The sequence below is a fragment of the Oncorhynchus clarkii genome, chromosome 25, assembly GCF_045791955.1.
Source record: "Oncorhynchus clarkii lewisi isolate Uvic-CL-2024 chromosome 25, UVic_Ocla_1.0, whole genome shotgun sequence".
Classification (NCBI taxonomy): Eukaryota; Metazoa; Chordata; class Actinopteri; order Salmoniformes; family Salmonidae; genus Oncorhynchus; species Oncorhynchus clarkii.
Window position 1 is genome coordinate 42376799 of NC_092171.1, and position 22116 is coordinate 42398914.

Here is a 22116-nt window from a genome sequence, read left to right on the forward strand (position 1 = left end):
CTCTCCCTCACTCCCTCTCCATCTCACTCTCTCTCTCTCTCTCTCTTCTGCTATTTTCTCTCCACAGCACTGTTACTGGCTGAAGGTAAGTCGTCTCGCGCTGTCTCTCTCTCTCTATTTTCTCTCCACTGTTACTGACTGAAGGTAAGTTGTCTTCTCCCTGCTGATGGCTCTCTGTCTCCTGTTGCTGTGAGTTGAGGGGGGGTTGGAGGGTCCCAGTGAGCTAACTGGTCTGGTTTGAGGAGGGATTGGAGGGTCCCAGTGAGCGAAATGGTCTGGTATCAGGGGGGATTGGAGGGACTAGCTGCCTGCATGCTGGTTTGGTTTGAGGAGGGATTGGAGGGTCCCAGTGAGCTAACTGGTCTGGTTTGAGGAGGGATTGGAGGGTCCCAGTGAGCTAACTGGTCTGGTATCAGGGGGGATTGGAGGGACTAGCTGCCTGCATGCTGGTTTGGTTTGAGGAGGGATTGGAGGGTCCTAGTGAGCTAACTGGTCTGGTTTGAGGAGGGATTGGAGGGTCCCAGTGAGCTAACTGGTCTGGTTTGAGGGGGGATTGGAGGGTACCAGTGAGCTAACTGGTCTGGTTTGAGGAAGGATTGGAGGGTCCTAGTGAGCTAACTGGTCTGGTTTGAGGAGGGATTGGAGGGTCCCAGTGAGCTAATTGGTCTGGTATGAGGGGGGATTGGAGGGTTCCAGTGAGCTAACTGGTCTGGTTTGATGAGGGATTGGAGGGTCCCAGTGAGCTAACTGGTCTGGTTTGAGGAGGGATTGGAGGGTCCCAGTGAGCTAACTGGTCTGGTATGAGGGGGGATTGGAGGGTCCCAGTGAGCTAACTGGTCTGGTTTGAGGAGGGATTGGAGGGTCCCAGTGAGCTAACTGGTCTGGTATGAGGGGGGATTGGAGGGACTAGCTGCCTGCATGCTGGTCTGGTTTGAGGGGGGATTGGAGGGACTAGCTGCCTGCCTGCATGCTGGTCTGGTTTGAGGATGGATTGGAGGGTCCCAGTGAGCTAACTGGTCTGGTTTGAGGAGGAATTGGAGGGTCCCAGTGAGCTAACTGGTCTGGTTTGAGGAGGGATTGGAGAGTCCCAGTGAGCGAAATGGTCTGGTATGAGGGGGGATTGGAGGGACTAGCTTCCTGCATGCTGGTCTGGTTTGAGGAGGGATTGGAGGGTCCCAGTGAGCTAACTGGTCTGGTTTGAGGAGGAATTGGAGGGTCCCAGTGAGCTAACTAGTCTGGTTTGAGGAGGGATTGGAGGGTCCCAGTGAGCGAAATGGTCTGGTATGAGGGGGGATTGGAGGGACTAGCTTCCTGCATGCTGGTCTCGTTTGAGGAGGGATTGGAGGGTCCCAGTGAGCTAACTGGTCTTGTATGAGGGGTGATTGGAGGGACTAGCTGCCTGCATGCTGGTCTGGTTTGGGTCTGTTCTAATGTTTGAGAATGTTATAAAACATTAGAGAGAAATAGTATAGAGAAAGTTAGAGCCCAGAGTCTTAACATTTTAAAATGTTTCCATTTGACTAATTTAGCAGGCGCTCTTATCCAGAGCGACTTAGTTAGTGAATTCATCTTTAGATAGCTAGGTGAGACAAATCAAATGTATTTATATAGCCCTTCTTACATCAGCTGATATCTCAAAGTGCAGCCTAAAACCAGCCTAAACCCCCAAAACAGCAAGCAATGCAGGTGTAGAAGCACAGTGGCTAGGAAAAACTCCCTAGAAAGGCCAAAACGTAGGAAGAAACCTAGAGAGGAACCAGGCTATGAGGGGTGGCCAGTCCTCTTCTGGCTGTGCCGGGTGGAGATTATAACAGAACATGGCCAAGATGTTCAAATGTTCATAAATGACCAGCAGGGTCAGATAATAATAATCACAGTAGTTCTAGAGGGTGCAGCAAGTCAGCACCTCAGGAGTAAATGTCAGTAAGAGTATCTCTACCGCTCCTACTGTCTCTAGAGAGTTGAAAACAGCAGGTCTGGGACAGGTAGCACGTCCCAGGTAGCACGTCCCAGGTAGCAGGTCCCAGGTAGCACGTCCCAGGTAGCAGGTCCCAGGTAGCAGGTCCCAGGTAGCAGGTCCCAGGTGGCAGGTCCCAGGTGGCAGGTCCCAGGTAGCAGGTCCCAGGTAGCAGGTCCCAGGTAGCAGGTCCCAGGTAGCAGGTCCCAGGTAGCACGTCCCAGGTAGCAGGTCCCAGGTAGCAGGTCCCAGGTAGCAGGTCCCAGGTAGCAGGTCCCAGGTAGCAGGACCCAGGTAGCACGTCCCAGGTAGCACGTCCCAGGTAGCAGGTCCCAGGTAGCAGGTCCCAGGTAGCAGGTCCCAGGTAGCACGTCCCAGGTAGCACGTCCCAGGTAGCACGTCCCAGACAACCACATATCACAGTCATAGTAAAACATTTTTTCCTCAATAAAGTAGCCATCTCTCTTCCTCCCCTCCCCTCTCTTCTCTCCTCTTAAGATGAGGGAGGACGATTTATTTTTCATGATCACGGCCTTATTTCTATCACAGCATATTGGATGACTGTCATTCATATTCCATTCATTCAGCTCAATGTAACAGCGAAAGGTTTAGGCTACTACCTGATTCTAGAATGTTCCCTTGTACCCCTTATGAGGTTGATACAACCTAGCCTATGAATGAAAGTTTTACATCGTAGGTGCACACAGGTCGAGTTAACATTTTGAGGTGACAGACAGTGACATGGACAGACAGACCGCCTTGCACACTCTGGCCTGCATCTAGTTGATCGAGGGTGTAATCGTTAGTTCAACAGTTGCAAACGAGAGATTCTATTGGACGAATTCAGGTATGTTCATCCCCGTTTCGTTCCGTTTGCTTCCGTTTTTAGAAACGTTTTTCGGAATTGGCAGAATGAATACACCTCTGATCACGGGTAAACACAGTTCACTTTCATAGAAGCCACGTTGTATTCCTTCTGGCATCTATTCTCTCTCCTCTCCTCACCTTTTCCATTCGTTTGTGGACTTCAATGCACAACCCATCAGCTGGATGTGACCAAGCAAAAAAAAAAAAAACTTTCCAAGCCAAACCATATCATAACCGCTGCACACAGCCTACATTGTTGTCACCATATTAGCTAAAGTAACCTCATAGTCAACATAGCTAATAGAACTAACGTGTTAGTAAACCTGCTACAATCATGAAGTAACGTTACAGTATACAGTCAGTAAGCAGTCTAGCAGTTACACCGTGTGTGTCTGTGTGTGTGTGTGTGTGTCTGTGTGTGTCTGTGTGTCTGTGTGTGTGTGTGTGTGTGTGTGTGTGTGTGTGTGTGCGCGAGAGAGAGAGCAGAGGACAGGATGAGAGAGGAGCAGAGAGGACAGGATGAGAGAGGAGCAGAGAGGACAGGATGAGAGAGGAGCAGAGAGGACAGGATGAGAGAGGAGCAGAGAGGACAGGATGAGAGAGTAGCAGAGAGGACAGGAGGAGAGAGGACAGGATGAGAGAAGAGCAGAGAGGACAGGAGGAGAGAAGAGCAGAGAGGACAGGAGGAGAGAGGACAGGAGGAGAGAGGACAGGAGGAGAGAGGAGCAGAGAGGACAGGATGAGAGAGGAGCAGAGAGGACAGGATGAGAGAGGAGCAGAGAGGACAGGAGGAGAGAGGAGCAGAGAGGACAGGATGATAGAGGAGCAGAGAGGACAGGAGGAGAGAGGAGCAGAGAGGACAGGATGAGAGAGGAGCAGAGAGGACAGGATGAGAGAGTAGCAGAGAGGACAGGAGGAGAGGACAGGATGAGAGAAGAGCAGAGAGGACAGGAGGAGAGAAGAGCAGAGAGGACAGGAGGAGAGAGGAGCAGAGAGGACAGGAGGAGAGAGGACAGGAGGAGAGAGGAGCAGAGAGGACAGGATGAGAGAGGAGCAGAGAGGACAGGAGGAGAGAGGAGCAGAGAGGACAGGATGATAGAGGAGCAGAGAGGAGAGAGGAGCAGAGAGGACAGGAGGAGAGAGGAGCAGAGAGGACAGGAGGAGAGAGGAGGAGAGAGGACAGGAGGAGAGAGGACAGGATGAGAGAGGAGCAGAGAGGACAGGAGGAGAGAGGAGCAGAGAGGACAGGAGGAGAGAGGAGCAGAGAGGACAGGAGGATAGAGGAGCAGAGAGGACAGGAGGAGAGAGGAGCAGAGAGGACAGGAGGAGAGAGGAGCAGAGAGGACAGGAGGAGAGAGGAGCAGAGAGGACAGGAGCAGAGAGGACAGGAGGAGAGAGGACAGGAGGAGAGAGGAGCAGAGAGGACAGGAAGAGAGAGGAGCAGAGCGGACAGGATGAGAGAGGAGCAGAGAGGACAGGATGAGAGAGGAGCAGAGAGGACAGGATGAGAGAGGAGCAGAGATGACAGGATGAGAGAGGACAGGAGGAGAGAGGACAGGATGAGAGAGGAGCAGAGAGGACAGGATGAGAGAGGACAGGAGGAGAGGACAGGATGAGAGAGGAGCAGAGAGGACAGTAGGAGAGAGGACAGGATGAGAGAGGACAGTAGGAGAGAGGACAGGATGAGAGAGGACAGGATGAGAGAGGAGCAGAGAGGACAGGATGAGAGAGGAGCAGAGAGGACAGGAGGAGAGAGGAGCAGAGAGGACAGCATAGAGGGATGAGACGGAATGAAAGGGATGTGACAGAGGATCACTCTCTAACAGAGACAGAACGGAGAGCAGTGGTTCACTTTGTCCAGCACTTAGGCTCTGTGATAGAAGCGTCCTTAGTGTTTGCCCCATTCACGTGGAACTGTAGTGTACGATGACATTATTTTTGCTTGTTGAACAATGTGTTTAGAGCTTCTGCACGCAATAAAGGAAATATTGACCTTTAGAAGGAGTGGTTTGATGTGGTTGCATTTTATCCAGTGCCTGCACAGTTCAACAAGATGAGCTCAGCTTATTAGGCTCAGTCTCACTCTCCTCTCCTCTCCTCTCCTCTCCTCTCCTCTCCTCTCCTCTCCTCTCCTGTTCTCTCTCCTCTCCTCCTTTCCTCTCCTCTCCTCTCCTCTCCTCTCCTCTCCTCTCCTGTCCTGTCCTTGTCTCTCCACTTCCCACAGATGTCCCTAAGTTCTCGTCAGAGGAAGAGGAAGCTAAGCGGATCGCAGAGATGGGGAAGCCAGTGCTGGGGGAACACTCCAAACTGGAGGTCATCATCGAGGAGTCCTACGAGTTCAAGGTACGGGACAGTCTGTCACTCCAACTGTCACTCCAACTGTCACTCCAACACACGCACGCACACACACATATACACACACACACACATACACACACATACACACACACACACACAGCTAAACACTCTCACCATCAAAGGTTGAAGTGTGTTTTTATGACTCCCCATCAGAGCCAGCGGATTAATGAATTCAGTTGATGTTGCTGCCATCATGTGGAGAATCATGTGAACTTCATGTCTTTGTTTTAATAACCATCTCAAATCAAATCAAATTGTATTGGGTCTGGCTGTACACATATTTAGCAGATGTTATTGCGGGTGTAGAGAAATGCTTGTGTTTCTAGTGCAGTAATATCTAACAATTCACAACAATACACACAAATCTAAAAAATATAAGAATGGAATTAAGAAATATATACATATTAGGATTGGTATCGTCCAAACTGTAATAATAATAATACTAATCCAACCCCCAGCTGTAACCAGATTGGTATCGTCCAAACTGTAATAATTATAATAATAATAATACTACTAATCCAACCCCCAGCTGTAACCAGATTGGTATAGTCCAAACTGTAATAATAATAATAATACTAATCCAACCCCCAGCTGTAACCAGATTGGTATCGTCCAAACTGTAATAATAATAATAATACAAATCCAACCCCCAGCTGTAACCAGATTGGTATAGTCCAAACTGTAATAATAATAATAATACTAATCCAACCCCCAGCTGTAACCAGATTGGTATAGTCCAAACTGTAATAATAATAATAATACTAATCCAACCCCCAGCTGTAACCAGATTGGTATAGTCCAAACTGTAATAATAATAATAATACTAATCCAACCCCCAGCTGTAACCAGATTGGTATAGTCCAAACTGTAATAATAATAATAATACTAATCCAACCCCCAGCTGTAACCAGATTGGTATAGTCCAAACTGTAATAATAATAATAATACTAATCCAACCCCCAGCTGTAACCAGATTGGTATCGTCCAAACTGTAATAATTATAATAATAATAATCCAACCCCCAGCTGTAACCAGATTGGTATAGTCCAAACTGTAATAATAATAATAATACTAATCCAACCCCCAGCTGTAACCAGATTGGTATAGTCCAAACTGTAATAATAATAATAATACTAATCCAACCCCCAGCTGTAACCAGATTGGTATAGTCCAAACTGTAATAATAATAATAATACTAATCCAACCCCCAGCTGTAACCAGATTGGTATCGTCCAAACTGTAATAATTATAATAATAATAATCCAACCCCCAGCTGTAACCAGATTGGTATCGTCCAAACTGTAATAATAATAATAATACTAATCCAACCCCCAGCTGTAACCAGATTGGTATAGTCCAAACTGTAATAATAATAATAATACTAATCCAACCCCCAGCTGTAACCAGATTGGTATAGTCCAAACTGTAATAATAATAATAATACTAATCCAACCCCCAGCTGTAACCAGATTGGTATCGTCCAAACTGTAATAATAATAATAATACTAATCCAACCCCCAGCTGTAACCAGATTGGTATCGTCCAAACTGTAATAATAATAATAATAATCCAACCCCCAGCTGTAACCAGATTGGTATCGTCCAAACTGTAATAATAATAATAATAATCCAACCCCCAGCTGTAACCAGATTGGTATAGTCCAAACTGTAATAATAATAATAATAATAATCCAACCCCCAGCTGTAACCAGATTGGTATAGTCCAAACTGTAATAATAATAATAATACTAATCCAACCCCCAGCTGTAACCAGATTGGTATAGTCCAAACTGTAATAATAATAGTCCAACCCCCAGCTGTAACCAGATTGGTCCAAACTGAGATGCTATAATAATCAGTTAAATACATGGCCCACCAAGGGAGCCTCCAAGGCTCTGGACAAAAATAGTGCACTAGATTGGGAGTAGGGTGCATTTGGGATGCAGCCTGAGTGTATTTCCTATGTGCCTTTTCCCTCAGAACACAGTGGACAAGCTGATCAAGAAGACGAACCTGGCTCTGGTGGTGGGCACCAACTCCTGGAGACAACAGTTCATGGAGGCTATCACAGTCAGTGCAGGTAAACACCAGCTCCTAGACCAGTCAGTGCAGGTAAACACCAGCTCCTAGACCAGTCAGTGCAGATAAACACCAGCTCCTAGACCAGTCAGTGCAGGTAAACACCAGCTCCTAGACCAGTCAGTGCAGGTAAACACCAGCTCCTAGACCAGTCAGTGCAGGTAAACACCAGCTCCTAGACCAGTCAGTGCAGGTAAACACCAGCTCCTAGACCAGTCAGTGCAGATAAACACCAGCTCCTAGACCAGTCAGTACAGATAAACACCAGCTCCTCCTCCACACAGCACAGGTCCCACTCTAGTGGACGTCATGTAAGGGAGAAGGGGAAAATGGTCGATACATTGTGATCGTAATCGTTCACCATCTTTTACAGGTTTTATACATCAGACAGTATGTGTTGGGTCTTAGGGGAGCCAGGTAGCGATCAGAGCACTCAAAGAAAGAGGATATATATATTTTTTAAATCCATTGTAACAAAAAACATGGGTCTCTGATCCTTGCTTGCAAATTCGGCCTGCTAACTGCTAGCTTGTTTAGCCCGGTCCGCTAACTGCTACCGTGTTTAGCACCGTCTACTAACTGTTAGCTTGTTAGCACAGGCCTGCTAACCGTCTGAATCGCCGCGTCCCAAACACTCACTGAACCCATATTTACTTTCTATCCCTTTTCGATTTTTAATTTGTTTATACCTTCCGGTAACCTGCCTCACCCAATGTGATACGGAACCGCTATTATCTTTACATTTTTAGAACACACTCAAGAACCTCCAGAAGCTAACCAGCTAACTGGCTACAAGCTATTTGGTCATTGTTAGTTTTTTAACCTGGATAACACTCGCCAGTCCAGCTTCCCTGCCCCATCCACCGCTGCCCCTTGGACACTGATCACTTGGCTACATAGCTGATGCATGCTGGACTGTCCATTAATCACGGTAATCCATTCTGCTTGTTTATGTTTTATCTGTCGGCCCCAGCCGCACTTAGGCTCTGTGTGTAGTTAATCCGACCCTCTGCCTAATCAATCGCCATTCTACCTGCTGTTGTTGTGCTAGCTGATTAGCTGTTGTCTCACCTACTGTTTTAGCTAGCTCTCCCAATTCAACACCTGTGATTACTGTATGCCTTGCTGTATGTCTCTCTCAAATGTCAATATGCCTTGTATACTGTTGTGCAGGTTAGTTATCATTGTTTTAGTTTACAATGGAGCCCCTAGTTCCACTCTTTATACCTCTGTTACCTCCTTTGTCCCACCCCCCACACATGCGGTGACCTCACCCATTACAACCAGCATGTCCAGAGATACAACCTCTCTCATCATCACCCAGTGCCTGGGCTTACCTCCGCTGTACCCGCACCCCACCATACCCCTGTTTGCGCATTATGCCCTGAATATATTCTACCATGCCCAGAAACCTGCTCCTCTTATTCTCTGTCCCCAACGCCCTAGGCGACCAGTTTTGATAGCCTTCAGCCGCACCCTCATACTACTCCTTCTCTGTTCCGCGGGTGATGTGGAGGTAAACCCAGGCCCTGCATGTCCCCAGGCACCCTCATTTGTTGACTTCTGTGATCGAAAAAGCCTTGGTTTCATGCATGTCAACATCAGAAGCCTCCTCCCTAAGTTTGTCTTACTCACTGCTCTAGCACACTCTGCTAACCCTGATGTCCTTGCCGTGTCTGAATCCTGGCTCAGGAAGGCCACCAAAAATTCGGAGATTTCCATACCCAACTATAACATCTTCCGTCAAGATAGAACTGCCAAAGGAGGAGGAGTTGCAGTCTACTGCAGAGAGAGCCTGCAAAGTAATGTCATACTTTCCAGGTCCATACCCAAACAGTTCGAACTACTAATTTTGAAAATTACTCTCTCCAGAAATAAGTCTCTCACTGTTGCCGCCTGCTACCGACCCCCCTCAGCTCCCAGCTGTGCCCTGGACACCATTTGTGAATTGATCGCCCCCCATCTAGCTTCAGAGTTTGTTCTGTTAGGTGACCTAAACTGGGATATGCTTAACACCCCGGCAGTCCTACAATCTAAGCTAGATGCCCTCAATCTCACTCAAATCATCAAGGAACCCACCAGGTACAACCCTAACTCTGTAAACAAGGGCACCCTCATTGACGTCATCCTGACCAACTGGCCCTCCAAATACACCTCCGCTGTCTTCAACCAGGATCTCAGCGATCACTGCCTCATTGCCTGTATCCGCTACGGAGCCGCAGTCAAACGACCACCCCTCATCACTGTCAAACGCTCCCTAAAACACTTCTGTGAGCAGGCCTTTCTAATCGACCTGGCCCGGGTATCCTGGAAGGACATTGACCTCATCCCGTCAGTTGAGGATGCCTGGTCTTTCTTTAAAAGTAACTTCCTCACCATTTTAGATAAGCATGCTCCGTTCAAAAAATGCAGAACTAAGAACAGATATAGCCCCTGGTTCACTCCAGACCTGACTGCCCTCGACCAGCACAAAAACATCCTGTGGCGGACTGCACTAACATCGAACAGTCCCCGCGATATGCAACTGTTCAGGGAAGTCAGGAACCAATACACACAGTCAGTCAGGAAAGCTAAAGCCAACTTCTTCAGGCAGAAGTTTGCATCCTGTAGCTCCAACTCCAAAAAGTTCTGGGACACTGTGAAGTCCATGGAGAACAAGAGCACCTCCTCCCAGCTGCCCACTGCACTGAGGCTAGGTAACACGGTCACCACCGATAAATCCATGATTATCGAAAACTTCAACAAGCATTTCTCAACGGCTGGCCATGCCTTCCGCCTGGCTACTCCAACCTCGTCCAACAGCTCCCCCCCCCCCGCAGCTACTCGCCCAAGCCTCTCCAGGTTCTCCTTTACCCAAATCCAGATAGCAGATGTTCTGAAAGAGCTGCAAAACCTGGACCCGTACAAATCAGCTGGGCTTGACAATCTGGACCCTCTATTCCTGAAACTATCCGCCGCCATTGTCGCAACCCCTATTACCAGCCTGTTCAACCTCTCTTTCATATCGTCTGAGATCCCCAAGGATTGGAAAGCTGCCGCAGTCATCCCCCTCTTCAAAGGGGGCGACACCCTGGACCCAAACTGTTACAGACCAATATCCATCCTGCCCTGCCTATCTAAGGTCTTCGAAAGCCAAGTCAACAAACAGATCACTGACCATCTTGAATCCCACCGTACCTTCTCCGCTGTGCAATCTGGTTTCCGAGCTGGTCACGGGTGTACCTCAGCCACGCTCAAGGTACTAAACGATATCATAACCGCCATCGATAAAAGACAGTACTGTGCAGCCGTCTTCATAGACCTTGCCAAGGCTTTCGACTCTGTCAATCACCGTATTCTTATTGGCAGACTCAGTAGCCTCGGTTTTTCGGATGACTGCCTTGCCTGGTTCACCAATTACTTTGCAGACAGAGTTCAGTGTGTCAAATCGGAGGGCATGCTGTCCGGTCCTCTGGCAGTCTCTATGGGGGTGCCACAGGGTTCAATTCTCGGGCCGACTCTTTTCTCTGTATATATCAATGATGTTTCTCAGGCTGCGGGCGATTCCCTGATCCACCTCTACGCAGACGACACCATTCTATATACTTCCGGCCCGTCCTTGGACACTGTGCTATCTAACCTCCAAACGAGCTTCAATGCCATACAGCACTCCTTCCGTGGCCTCCAACTGCTCTTAAACGCTAGTAAAACCAAATGCATGCTTTTCAACCGTTCGCTGCCTGCACCCGCACGCCTGACCAGCATCACCACCCTGGATGGTTCCGACCTTGAATATGTGGACATCTATAAGTACCTAGGTGTCTGGCTAGACTCTAAACTCTCCTTCCAGACCCATATCAAACATCTCCAATCGAAAATCAAATCAAGAGTCGGCTTTCTATTCCGCAACAAAGCCTCCTTCACTCACGCCGCCAAACTTACCCTAGTAAAACTGACTATCCTACCGATCCTCGACTTCGGCGATGTCATCTACAAAATTGCTTCCAACACTCTACTCAGCAAACTGGATGCAGTTTATCACAGTGCCATCCGTTTTGTCACTAAAGCACCTTATACCACCCACCACTGCGACTTGTATGCTCTAATCGGCTGGCCCTCGCTACATATTCGTCGCCAGACCCACTGGCTCCAGCTCATCTACAAGTCCATGCTAGGTAAAGCTCCGCCTTATCTCAGTTCACTGGTTACGATGGCAACACCCATCCGTAGCACGCGCTCCAGCAGGTGTATCTCACTGATCATCCCTAAAGCCAACACCTCATTTGGCCGCCTTTCGTTCCAGTTCTCTGCTGCCTGTGATTGGAACGAATTGCAAAAATCGCTGAAGTTGGAGACTTTTATCTCCCTCACCAACTTCAAACATCTGCTATCTGAGCAGCTAACCGATCGCTGCAGCTGTACATAGTCTATTGGTAAATAGCCCACCCATTTTCACCTACCTCATCCCCATACTGTTTTTATTTATTTATTTTTCTGCTCTTTTGCACACCAATATCTCTACCTTTACATAACCATCTGATCATTTATCACTCCAGTGTTAATCTGCATAATTGTAATTATTTGCCTACCTTCTCATGCCTTTTGCACACAATGTATATATAGACTCCCCTTTTTTCTACTGTGTTATTGACTTGTTAATTGTTTACTCCATGTGTAACTCTGTGTTGTCTGTTCACACTGCTATGCCTTATCTTGGCCAGGTCGCAGTTGCAAATGAGAACTTGTTCTCAACTAGCCTACCTGGTTAAATAAAGGTGAAATAAAAAAATAAAAATAAAAAATTGAGTTTTGATTGTTATATATTATAATATATATGTTCCATATGTATATATGTTATATCAGAAACTGTGGAGTGTGTTTTTGTTGTTGTTGTTCAATCTACGTTATCGTCCTATGTTCCCACAACACTAAAACTGTCCCGTTGGATGATTTGTTTATTTTAGGGTGCATAAAACATTCTTGATGTTACAAGAATGTTCCTGGAACACATTTCATCTGCTCTTTAAAATGTTCCCAGAATTTTTCATTACATTGTGGGAACCGTCTGTTGGGAACCGTCTGTTGGGAACCGTCTGTTGGGAACCGTCTGACGGGAATATTGTAGGGACGTCACGAAAGATGTGTTCCCAAAAAAACTCAAAAACGGTTTCCTTGTTTCGTTTAGAGTGAAAATAACATTCAACTGATGTTGAAAGAACGTTCCCAGAACACATTTTTACATTCTTTTAAAAAAGTTCCTAAAACATTTTATTTAGGTTCTGTGAACATTGTGGGGATACGCAAAGAGATAAACACTAAAACTGTCCAGTTGTGATGACATTCAGATAATGTTTCGTATCAGAGGACACAAAACATTCCTTTTGATGTTGACAGAATGTTGACAGAATGTTGACAGAACAGCCATTCTGAGTTCTTTAATAAAAGGTTCCCAGACATGTAATTAGGGTCTGGGAACAGTGTGGTTACCTTAAAAGAGATGTTCAGTTGTGATGACATTCATACAATGTTTAAGTTAGGTTGCAGAGGACATTCCCTTAATGTTGTACAAAAAAAAAAAAAAACGTTATTTAAAGGTTCCCAGAACATTGAATTAAGTTAAAGATATAAAGCAATGTAACACTAAGAGTACCAACCAAACATGTTGCCTTTTAACGTTGTATTTACGTTTGAGCTGATCTTAATAGCTTTAGTAATATGTAAAACAAAATATATAATAACGTCAACAAGACTTGCTTGCGTGCTGTCACGACAACAGACTACAAATGATACAACATCCAGAAAGCGTTCCGAACATCGGAGACATCGGAGACATCGGAGCCAGAAGGAGACATCGGAGCCAGAAGGAGACATCGGAGACATCGGAGACATCGGAGCCAGAAGGAGTCATCGGAGACATCGGAGCCAGAAGGAGACATCGGAGCCAGAAGGAGACATCGGAGACATCGGAGACAGAAGAAACATCGGAAACATCGGAGACATCGGAGCCAGAAGGAGACATCGGAGACATCGGAGCCAGAAGGAGTCATCGGAGACATCGGAGCCAGAAGGAGACATCGGAGACATCGGAGCCAGAAGGAGACATCGGAGCCAGAAGGAGACATCGGAGACATCGGAGCCAGAAGGAGACATCGGAGACGTCGGAGACATCGGAGACATCGGAGACGTCGGAGCCAGAAGGAGACATCGGAGCCAGAAGGAGACATCGGAGACATCGGAGCCAGAAGGAGACATCGGAGCCAGAAGGAGACATCGGAGACATCGGAGACATCGGAGCCAGAAGGAGTCATCGGAGACATCGGAGCCAGAAGGAGACATCGGAGCCAGAAGGAGACATCGGAGACATCGGAGACAGAAGAAACATCGGAAACATCGGAGACATCGGAGCCAGAAGGAGACATCGGAGACATCGGAGCCAGAAGGAGTCATCGGAGACATCGGAGCCAGAAGGAGACATCGGAGACATCGGAGCCAGAAGGAGACATCGGAGCCAGAAGGAGACATCGGAGACATCGGAGCCAGAAGGAGACATCGGAGACGTCGGAGACATCGGAGACATCGGAGACGTCGGAGCCAGAAGGAGACATCGGAGCCAGAAGGAGACATCGGAGACATCGGAGCCAGAAGGAGACATCGGAGCCAGAAGGAGACATCGGAAACATCGGAGACAGAAAGAGACATCGGAGACATCGGGGACATCGGAGACATCGGGGACGTCGGAGCCAGAAGGAGAGAGAGAGTCGGACGCGATGTAGAGAAGACGGCTAGACTTTCCTTAGCCACAGAGAGGAGACATTTCTCCCTATGTCACCGCTCCTCCGCAGTCTCTTTAGCTCCACACAGTCAACTCCTGGAAGGCCCTCTCTCTGTCACTTTGGTGTTCAAATATTTAATCCCGATGGCTCTCTGTATTATTTAATGAGCTCCACGCTGAAAAATGTATGTCTCTCACATGACCTGCCACTTTGAATCATGCCAGCACCCACCTACATATACCTAGACCTGTCTAACCTCCTGCCAGCACCCACCTATATATACCTAGACCTGTCTAACCTCCTGCCAGCACCCACCTACATATACCTAGACCTGTCTAACCTCCTGCCAGCACCCACCTATATATACCTAGGCCTGTCTAACCTCCTGCCAGCACCCACCTACATATACCTAGGCCTGTCTAACCTCCTGCCAGCACCCACCACTCTACCTACATATACCTAGGCCTGTCTAACCTCCTGCCAGCACCCACCTATATATACCTAGGCCTGTCTAACCTCCTGCCAGCACCCACCTATATATACCTAGGCCTGTCTAACCTCCTGCCAGCACCCACCTATATATACCTAGGCCTTTCTAACCTCCTGCCAGCACCCGGCTCTGCGTCCCACCTAGTCCCCTGCCCAGCTACCCTCCATGGAGGCCTGGTGTTGGCCGTGGGGAACTGGGCCCTAACCTCCTGCCAGCACCCGGCTCTGCGTCCCACCTACAGTACGTGGGGAACTGGGCCATTCACTCACAGTACTTGTCAGGCTACCAACCTCTGAGGTATGAGTCTATGTTCCTGTTAGAGTGGATTAAACACACTGAAAAACAGGGCGTAACTATGAAATACAACAATCTGCTGTTATGAAATATTACTCAATGTGTAATAAATTAAAATGATTCTCTTCCTTCCCCTTGATGTCATTCCTCTTTCCTATCTCCCCCTCCTCCATCACAATCCATCACATTCTGTCCTCCTCCTCCATCACAATCCCTCCATTCTGTCCTCCTACTCCACCATTACAAACCCTCCATTCTGTCCTCCTCCTCCTTCATCACAATCCCTCCATTCTGTCCTCCTTCTTCATCCCAATCCCTCCATTCTGTCCTCCTCCTCCTTCATCACAATCCCTCCATTCTGTCCTCCTCCTCCTTCATCACAATCCCTCCATTCTGTCCTCCTCCTCCATCACAATCCCTCCATTATGTCCTCCTCCTCCATCACAATCCCTCCATTCTGTCCTCCTCCTCCTTCATAACAATCCCTCCATTCTGTCCTCCTCCTCCTTCATAACAACCCCTCCATTCTGTCCTCCTCCTCCATCACAATCCCTCCATTCTGTCCCCCTCCATCACAATCCCTCCATTATGTCCTCCTCCATCACAATCCCTCCATTCTGTCCTCCTCCTCCTCCATCACAATCCCTCCATTCTGTCCTCCTCCTCCATCACAATCTCTCCATTCTGTCCTCCTCCTCCATCACAATCCCTCCATTCTGTCCTCCTCCTCCATCACAATCCCTCCATTCTGTCCTCCTCCTCCTCCTCTATCACAATCCCTCCATTCTGTCCTCCTCCTCCATCACAATCCCTCCATTCTGTCCTTCTCCTCCATCACAATCCCTCCATTCTGTCCTCCTCCTCCTCCTCATTCACAATCCCTCCATTCTGTCCTCCCCCTCCTCCATCACAATCCTTCCATTCTGTCCTCCTCCTCCTCCATCACAATCCCTCCATTCTGTCCTCCTCCTCCTTCATAACAATCCCTCCATTCTGTCCTCATCCTCCATCACAATCCCTCCATTATGTCCTCCTCCATCACAATCCCTCCATTATGTCCTCCTCCATCACAATCCCTCCATTCTGTCCTCGTCATCCTCCTCCATCACAATCCCTCCATTCTGTCCTCCTCCTCCATCACAATCGCTCCATTCTGTCCTCCTCCTCCTCCATCACAATCCTTCCATTCTGTCCTCCTCCTCCTCCATCACAATCCCTCCATTCTGTCCTCCTCCTCCTCCATCACAATCCCTCCATTCTGTCCTCCTCCTCCTCCATCACAATCCCTCCATTCTGTCCCCCTCCTCCATCACAATCCCTCCATTCTGTCCCCCTCCTCCATCACAATCCCTCCATTCTGTCCTCCTTCTTCATCCCAATCCCTCCATTCTGTCCTCCTCCTCCTTCATCACAATCCCTCCATTCTGTCCTCCTCCTCCTTCATCACAATCCCTCCATTCTGTCCTCCTCCTCCATCACAATCCCTCCATTATGTCCTCCTCCTCCATCACAATCCCTCCATTCTGTCCTCCTCCTCCTTCATAACAATCCCTCCATTCTGTCCTCCTCCTCCTTCATAACAACCCCTCCATTCTGTCCTCCTCCTCCATCACAATCCCTCCATTCTGTCCCCCTCCATCACAATCCCTCCATTATGTCCTCCTCCATCACAATCCCTCCATTCTGTCCTCCTCCTCCTCCATCACAATCCCTCCATTCTGTCCTCCTCCTCCATCACAATCTCTCCATTCTGTCCTCCTCCTCCATCACAATCCCTCCATTCTGTCCTCCTCCTCCATCACAATCCCTCCATTCTGTCCTCCTCCTCCTCCTCTATCACAATCCCTCCATTCTGTCCTCCTCCTCCATCACAATCCCTCCATTCTGTCCTTCTCCTCCATCACAATCCCTCCATTCTGTCCTCCTCCTCCTCCTCATTCACAATCCCTCCATTCTGTCCTCCCCCTCCTCCATCACAATCCTTCCATTCTGTCCTCCTCCTCCTCCATCACAATCCCTCCATTCTGTCCTCCTCCTCCTTCATAACAATCCCTCCATTCTGTCCTCCTCCTCCATCACAATCCCTCCATTATGTCCTCCTCCATCACAATCCCTCCATTATGTCCTCCTCCATCACAATCCCTCCATTCTGTCCTCGTCATCCTCCTCCATCACAATCCCTCCATTCTGTCCTCCTCCTCCATCACAATCGCTCCATTCTGTCCTCCTCCTCCTCCATCACAATCCTTCCATTCTGTCCTCCTCCTCCTCCATCACAATCCCTCCATTCTGTCCTCCTCCTCCTCCATCACAATCCCTCCATTCTGTCCTCCTCCTCCTCCATCACAATCCCTCCATTCTGTCCTCCTCCTCCATCACAATCCCTCCATTCTGTCCCCCTCCTCCATCACAATCCCTCCATTCTGTCCCCCTCCTCCATCACAATCCCTCCATTCTGTCCCCCTCCTCCATCACAATCCCTCCATTCTGTCCCCCTCCTCCATCACAATCCCTCCATTCTGTCCCCCTCCTCCATCACAATCCCTCCATTCTGTCCCCCTCCTCCATCACAATCCCTCCATTCTGTCCCCCTCCTCCATCACAATCCCTCCATTCTGTCCCCCTCCTCCATCACAATCCCTTCATTCTGTCCCCCTCCATCACAATCCCTCCATTCTGTCCCCTCCTCCATCACAATCCCTCCTTTCTGTCCCCCTCCTCCATCACAATCCCTCCTTTCTGTCCCCCTCCTCCATCACAATCCCTCCTTTCTGTCCCCCTCCTCCATCACAATCCCTCCTTTCTGTCCCCCTCCTCCATCACAATCCCTCCATTCTGTCCCCCTCCTCCATCACAATCCCTCCATTCTGTCCCCCTCCTCCATCACAATCCCTCCATTCTGTCCCCCTCCTCCATCACAATCCCTCCATTCTGTCCCCCTCCTCCATCACAATCCCTCCATTCTGTCCCCCTCCTCCATCACAATCCCTCCATTCTGTCCCCCTCCTCCATCACAATCCCTCCTTTCTGTCCCCCTTCTCCATCACAATCCCTCCTTTCTGTCCCCCTCCTCCATCACAATCCCTCCTTTCTGTCCCCCTCCTCCATCACAATCCCTCCTTTCTGTCCCCCTCCTCCATCACAATCGCTCCATTCTGTCCCCCTCCTCCATCACAATCCCTCCATTCTGTCCCCCTCCTCCATCACAATCCCTCCTTTCTGTATTACTCTTCTATCACTCCATCATCTCTCCCTTCACTGTCCCTATACCTCCTTCCAATACCTGCTCCTCTTCATCACTCCATCACACGTCTATCCTTCCCTCTACCCTCTCTCTTCCCTCCCTTCATTGTCGCTACCTGCTCCCTTTTCTTATCCTCTTCATCATTCCATCCCTCCCCTCCACCTCTCCATCTTCCCTCCTCTCCCCCGCTCCTCCCTCCCTTGTCCCTAGGAGACGAGGATGAGGAAGACTCTGGTGAAGAGCGTCTCCCGTCATGTTTCGACTATGTCATGCACTTCCTCACCGTCTTCTGGAAGGTCAGTTGACAGAGAGGTTAGAGGTTAGAGACACCTTCTGGAAGGTCAGTTCACAGAGAGGTTAGAGGTTAGAGACACCTTCTGGAAGGTCAGTTGACAGAGAGGTTAGAGACACCTTCTGGAAGGTCAGTTCACAGAGAGGTTAGAGGTTAGAGACACCTTCTGGAAGGTCAGTTGACAGAGAGGTTAGAGGTTAGAGACACCTTCTGGAAGGTCAGTTCACAGAGAGGTTAGAGACACCTTCTGGAAGGTCAGTTCACGGAGAGGTTAGAGGTTAGAGACACCTTCTGGAAGGTCAGTTCACAGAGAGGTTAGAGGTTAGAGACACCTTCTGGAAGGTCAGTTCATAGAGAGGTTAGAGGTTAGAGACACCTTCTGGAAGGTCAGTTCACAGAGAGGTTAGAGACACCTTCTGGAAGGTCAGTTCACAGAGAGGTTAGAGGTTAGAGACACCTGGAAGATCAGTTCACAGAGAGGTTAGAGGTTAGAGACACCTTCTGGAAGGTCAGTTCACAGAGAGGTTAGAGACACCTTCTGGAAGGTCAGTTCACAGAGAGGTTAGAGACACCTTCTGGAAGGTCAGTTGACAGAGAGGTTAGAGGTTAGAGACACCTTCTGGAAGGTCAGTTGACAGAGAGGTTAGAGACACCTTCTGGAAGGTCAGTTCACAGAGAGGTTAGAGACACCTTCTGGAAGGTCAGTTCACAGAGCGGTTAGAGACACCTTCTGGAAGGTCAGTTGACAGAGAGGTTAGAGGTCAGAGACACCTTCTGGAAGGTCAGTTCACAGAGAGGTTAGAGGCACCTTCTGGAAGGTCAGTTCACAGAGAGGTTAGAGGTTAGAGACACCTTCTGTAAGGTCAGTTCATAGAGAGGTTAGAGGTTAGAGACACCTTCTGGAAGGTCAGTTCACAGAGAGGTTAGAGACACCTTCTGGAAGGTCAGTTCACAGAGAGGTTAGAGGTTAGAGACACCTTCTGGAAGGTCAGTTCACAGAGAGGTTAGAGACACCTTCTGGAAGGTCAGTTGACAGAGAGGTTAGAGGTTAGAGACACCTTCTGGAAGGTCAGTTCACAGAGAGGTTAGAGACACCTTCTGGAAGGTCAGTTGACAGAGAGGTTAGAGGTTAGAGACACCTTCTGGAAGGTCAGTTCACAGAGAGGTTAGAGACACCTTCTGGAAGGTCAGTTCACGGAGAGGTTAGAGGTTAGAGACACCTTCTGGAAGGTCAGTTCACAGAGAGATTAGAGGTTAGAGACACCTGGAAGATCAGTTCACAGAGAGGTTAGAGGTTAGAGACACCTTCTGGAAGGTCAGTTCACAGAGAGGTTAGAGACACCTTCTGGAAGGTCAGTTGACAGAGAGGTTAGAGGTTAGAGACACCTTCTGGAAGGTCAGTTCACAGAGCGGTTAGAGACACCTTCTGGAAGGTCAGTTGACAGAGAGGTTAGAGACACCTTCTGGAAGGTCAGTTCACAGAGAGGGTAGAGACACCTTCTGGAAGGTCAGTTCACAGAGCGGTTAGAGACACCTTCTGGAAGGTCAGTTGACAGAGAGGTTAGAGGTCAGAGACACCTTCTGGAAGGTCAGTTCACAGAGAGGTTAGAGGCACCTTCTGGAAGGTCAGTTCACAGAGAGGTTAGAGGTTAGAGACACCTTCTGGAAGGTCAGTTCACAGAGAGGTTAGAGGTTAGAGACACCTTCTGGAAGGTCAGTTCACAGAGAGGTTAGAGACACCTTCTGGAAGGTCAGTTCACAGAGAGGTTAGAGGTTAGAGACACCTTCTGGAAGGTCAGTTCACAGAGAGGTTAGAGACACCTTCTGGAAGGTCAGTTGACAGAGAGGTTAGAGGATAGAGACAACTTCTGGAAGGTCAGTTCACAGAGAGGTTAGAGACACCTTCTGGAAGGCCAGTTCACAGAGAGGTTAGAGACACCTTCTGGTTGGTCAGTTGACAGAGAGGTTAGAGGTCAGAGACACCTTCTGGAAGGTCAGTTGACAGAGGTTAGATGTCAGAGACACCTTCTGGAAGGTCAGTTCACAGAGAGGTTAGAGGTTAGAGACACCTTCTGGAAGATCAGGTGACAGAAAGGTTAGAGGTCAGAGACACCTTCTGGAAGGTTTTATATAGCTGTTATAAAGCTTTGTGAATGCATTCATAAGGACACCTACAGTAAAATGTTCAATTAGGATTATTCATATTGTTATTATTAGGTGCTGTTCGCCTGTGTTCCTCCCACGGACTACCTGAACGGCTGGGCCTGCTTCTTCATCTCCATCGTCATCATCGGCATGCTGACCGCAGTGATCGGCGATCTGGCCTCTCACTTTGGCTGCACCATCGGGCTGAAGGACTCTGTTACTGCTGTGGTGTTCGTGGCGCTGGGTACATCTGTCCCTGGTGAGCTCAGTAACGGGTGGTAGTGTGTGTGGGTTGCGGGGCATTGATTATCATACTGTGTGAATTGAATCGTCTCTCTCTCTTTCCCTCTCTCTCTATCTTTCTCCCTCTCTTTCTCTCTTTCCCTCTCTCTCTTTCTCTTTCCCTCTCTCTCTCTCTCTCTCTCTTTCCTCTCTCTCTCTCTCTCTCTCTCTCTCTCTCTCTCTCTCTCTCTCTCTCTCTCTCTCTCTCTTTCTCTCTCTCTCTCTCTCTCTTTCCCTCTCTCTCTTTCCCTCTCTCTCTTTCTCTTTCCCTCTCTCTCTTTCCCTCTCTCTCTTTCTCTTTCTCTCTCTCTCTCTCTCTCTCTCTCTCTCTCTCTCTCTCTCTCTCTCTCTCTCTCCAGACACATTTGCCAGTAAGGTAGCGGCGGTGCAGGACACATATGCAGACGCCTCCATCGGTAACGTGACGGGCAGCAACGCGGTCAACGTGTTCCTGGGCATCGGGGTGGCGTGGTCGATAGCCGCCATCTACTGGCACATGCAAGGCAAGCAGTTTGTGGTGGAGGCCGGCTCGCTGGCCTTCTCCGTCACCCTCTACACCATCTTCGCCTTCCTGGGGGTCTCCGTGCTGCTGTACCGCCGCCGGGCCCACATCGGGGGGGAGCTGGGCGGGCCGCGCGGCCACAGACTGGCCACCTCAGCCTTCTTCTTCAGTCTCTGGTTCCTCTACATCCTCTTCTCCAGCATGGAGGCCTACTGTCATATAGAGGGCTTCTAGAACACTTCTGAAACACTTCTGGAACACTTCTAGAACCCTTCTGAAAGGCTTCTGGAGCATTCTAGAGCCTCCTTTCAGGCTCCTTCCAGGAGGTTCAAAGTAGAACTTTAAGAAGTAAAAGTGGGAATGATGTCAAAATGGTTTGTCGGTATAACGGGATGAGAAGAGAAGAAGAACAGGAAGTGAAGGGGGTTTGTGGTGGTAATAACCCCCTCTCCTCCACCCTCCCTCAACCCCCCCTCTAAGGACTCCCAGACGTGGTCAGTCTATCTATCGTTGTTAAGGCATTGAGAGCCGGTCTGTTACCCACGTAGGAGTGCTTACAGCTGGGATTGGGGAACCGTCATACTGGGGTGAGAGCACCAGGAGTGGGTCTCATCTGGTCTGGTCTCATCTGGTCTGGTTTGTATTCCACTAGAAGAGACATCAACTGGTCTTAAAACTGGAGAGATCTGAGCTACCATTAGAAGTCTATATTTTTCTCAAACACCTTGATGAGAACAACTTTTTTTTTTACACAACAAACAAAAATGACACACAAAAAAAAGACAAATCAAAGATGCTATTTTCTGATCTTACATTGTGGAGAACAAAAAAATATGATATCGTTTAATGGATAAT

General features: G+C 48.7%; 1 protein-coding gene across 3 annotated transcripts in view; it reads left to right on the top strand.

Annotated features, from left to right (window-relative positions):
- LOC139383538 (sodium/calcium exchanger 3-like) overlaps positions 1-22116 on the top strand; it is a 158516-nt gene that overhangs the window by 136209 nt on the left and 191 nt on the right. Inside the window, exons 4-9 of one of the 3 annotated variants that reach the window (XM_071128110.1) lie at positions 68-85; positions 5049-5167; positions 7162-7261; positions 18251-18336; positions 20550-20736; positions 21119-22116. The exon at positions 21119-22116 is cut by the window's right edge and continues 191 nt beyond it. In XM_071128110.1, coding sequence (XP_070984211.1) covers positions 68-85; positions 5049-5167; positions 7162-7261; positions 18251-18336; positions 20550-20736; positions 21119-21495 — 887 coding nt within the window. In that variant the 3' untranslated portion in view covers positions 21496-22116. The remainder of the gene's footprint in view (positions 1-67; positions 86-5048; positions 5168-7161; positions 7262-18250; positions 18337-20549; positions 20737-21118) is intronic. The other 2 variants (XM_071128111.1, XM_071128112.1) reach the window with 2 other exon arrangements.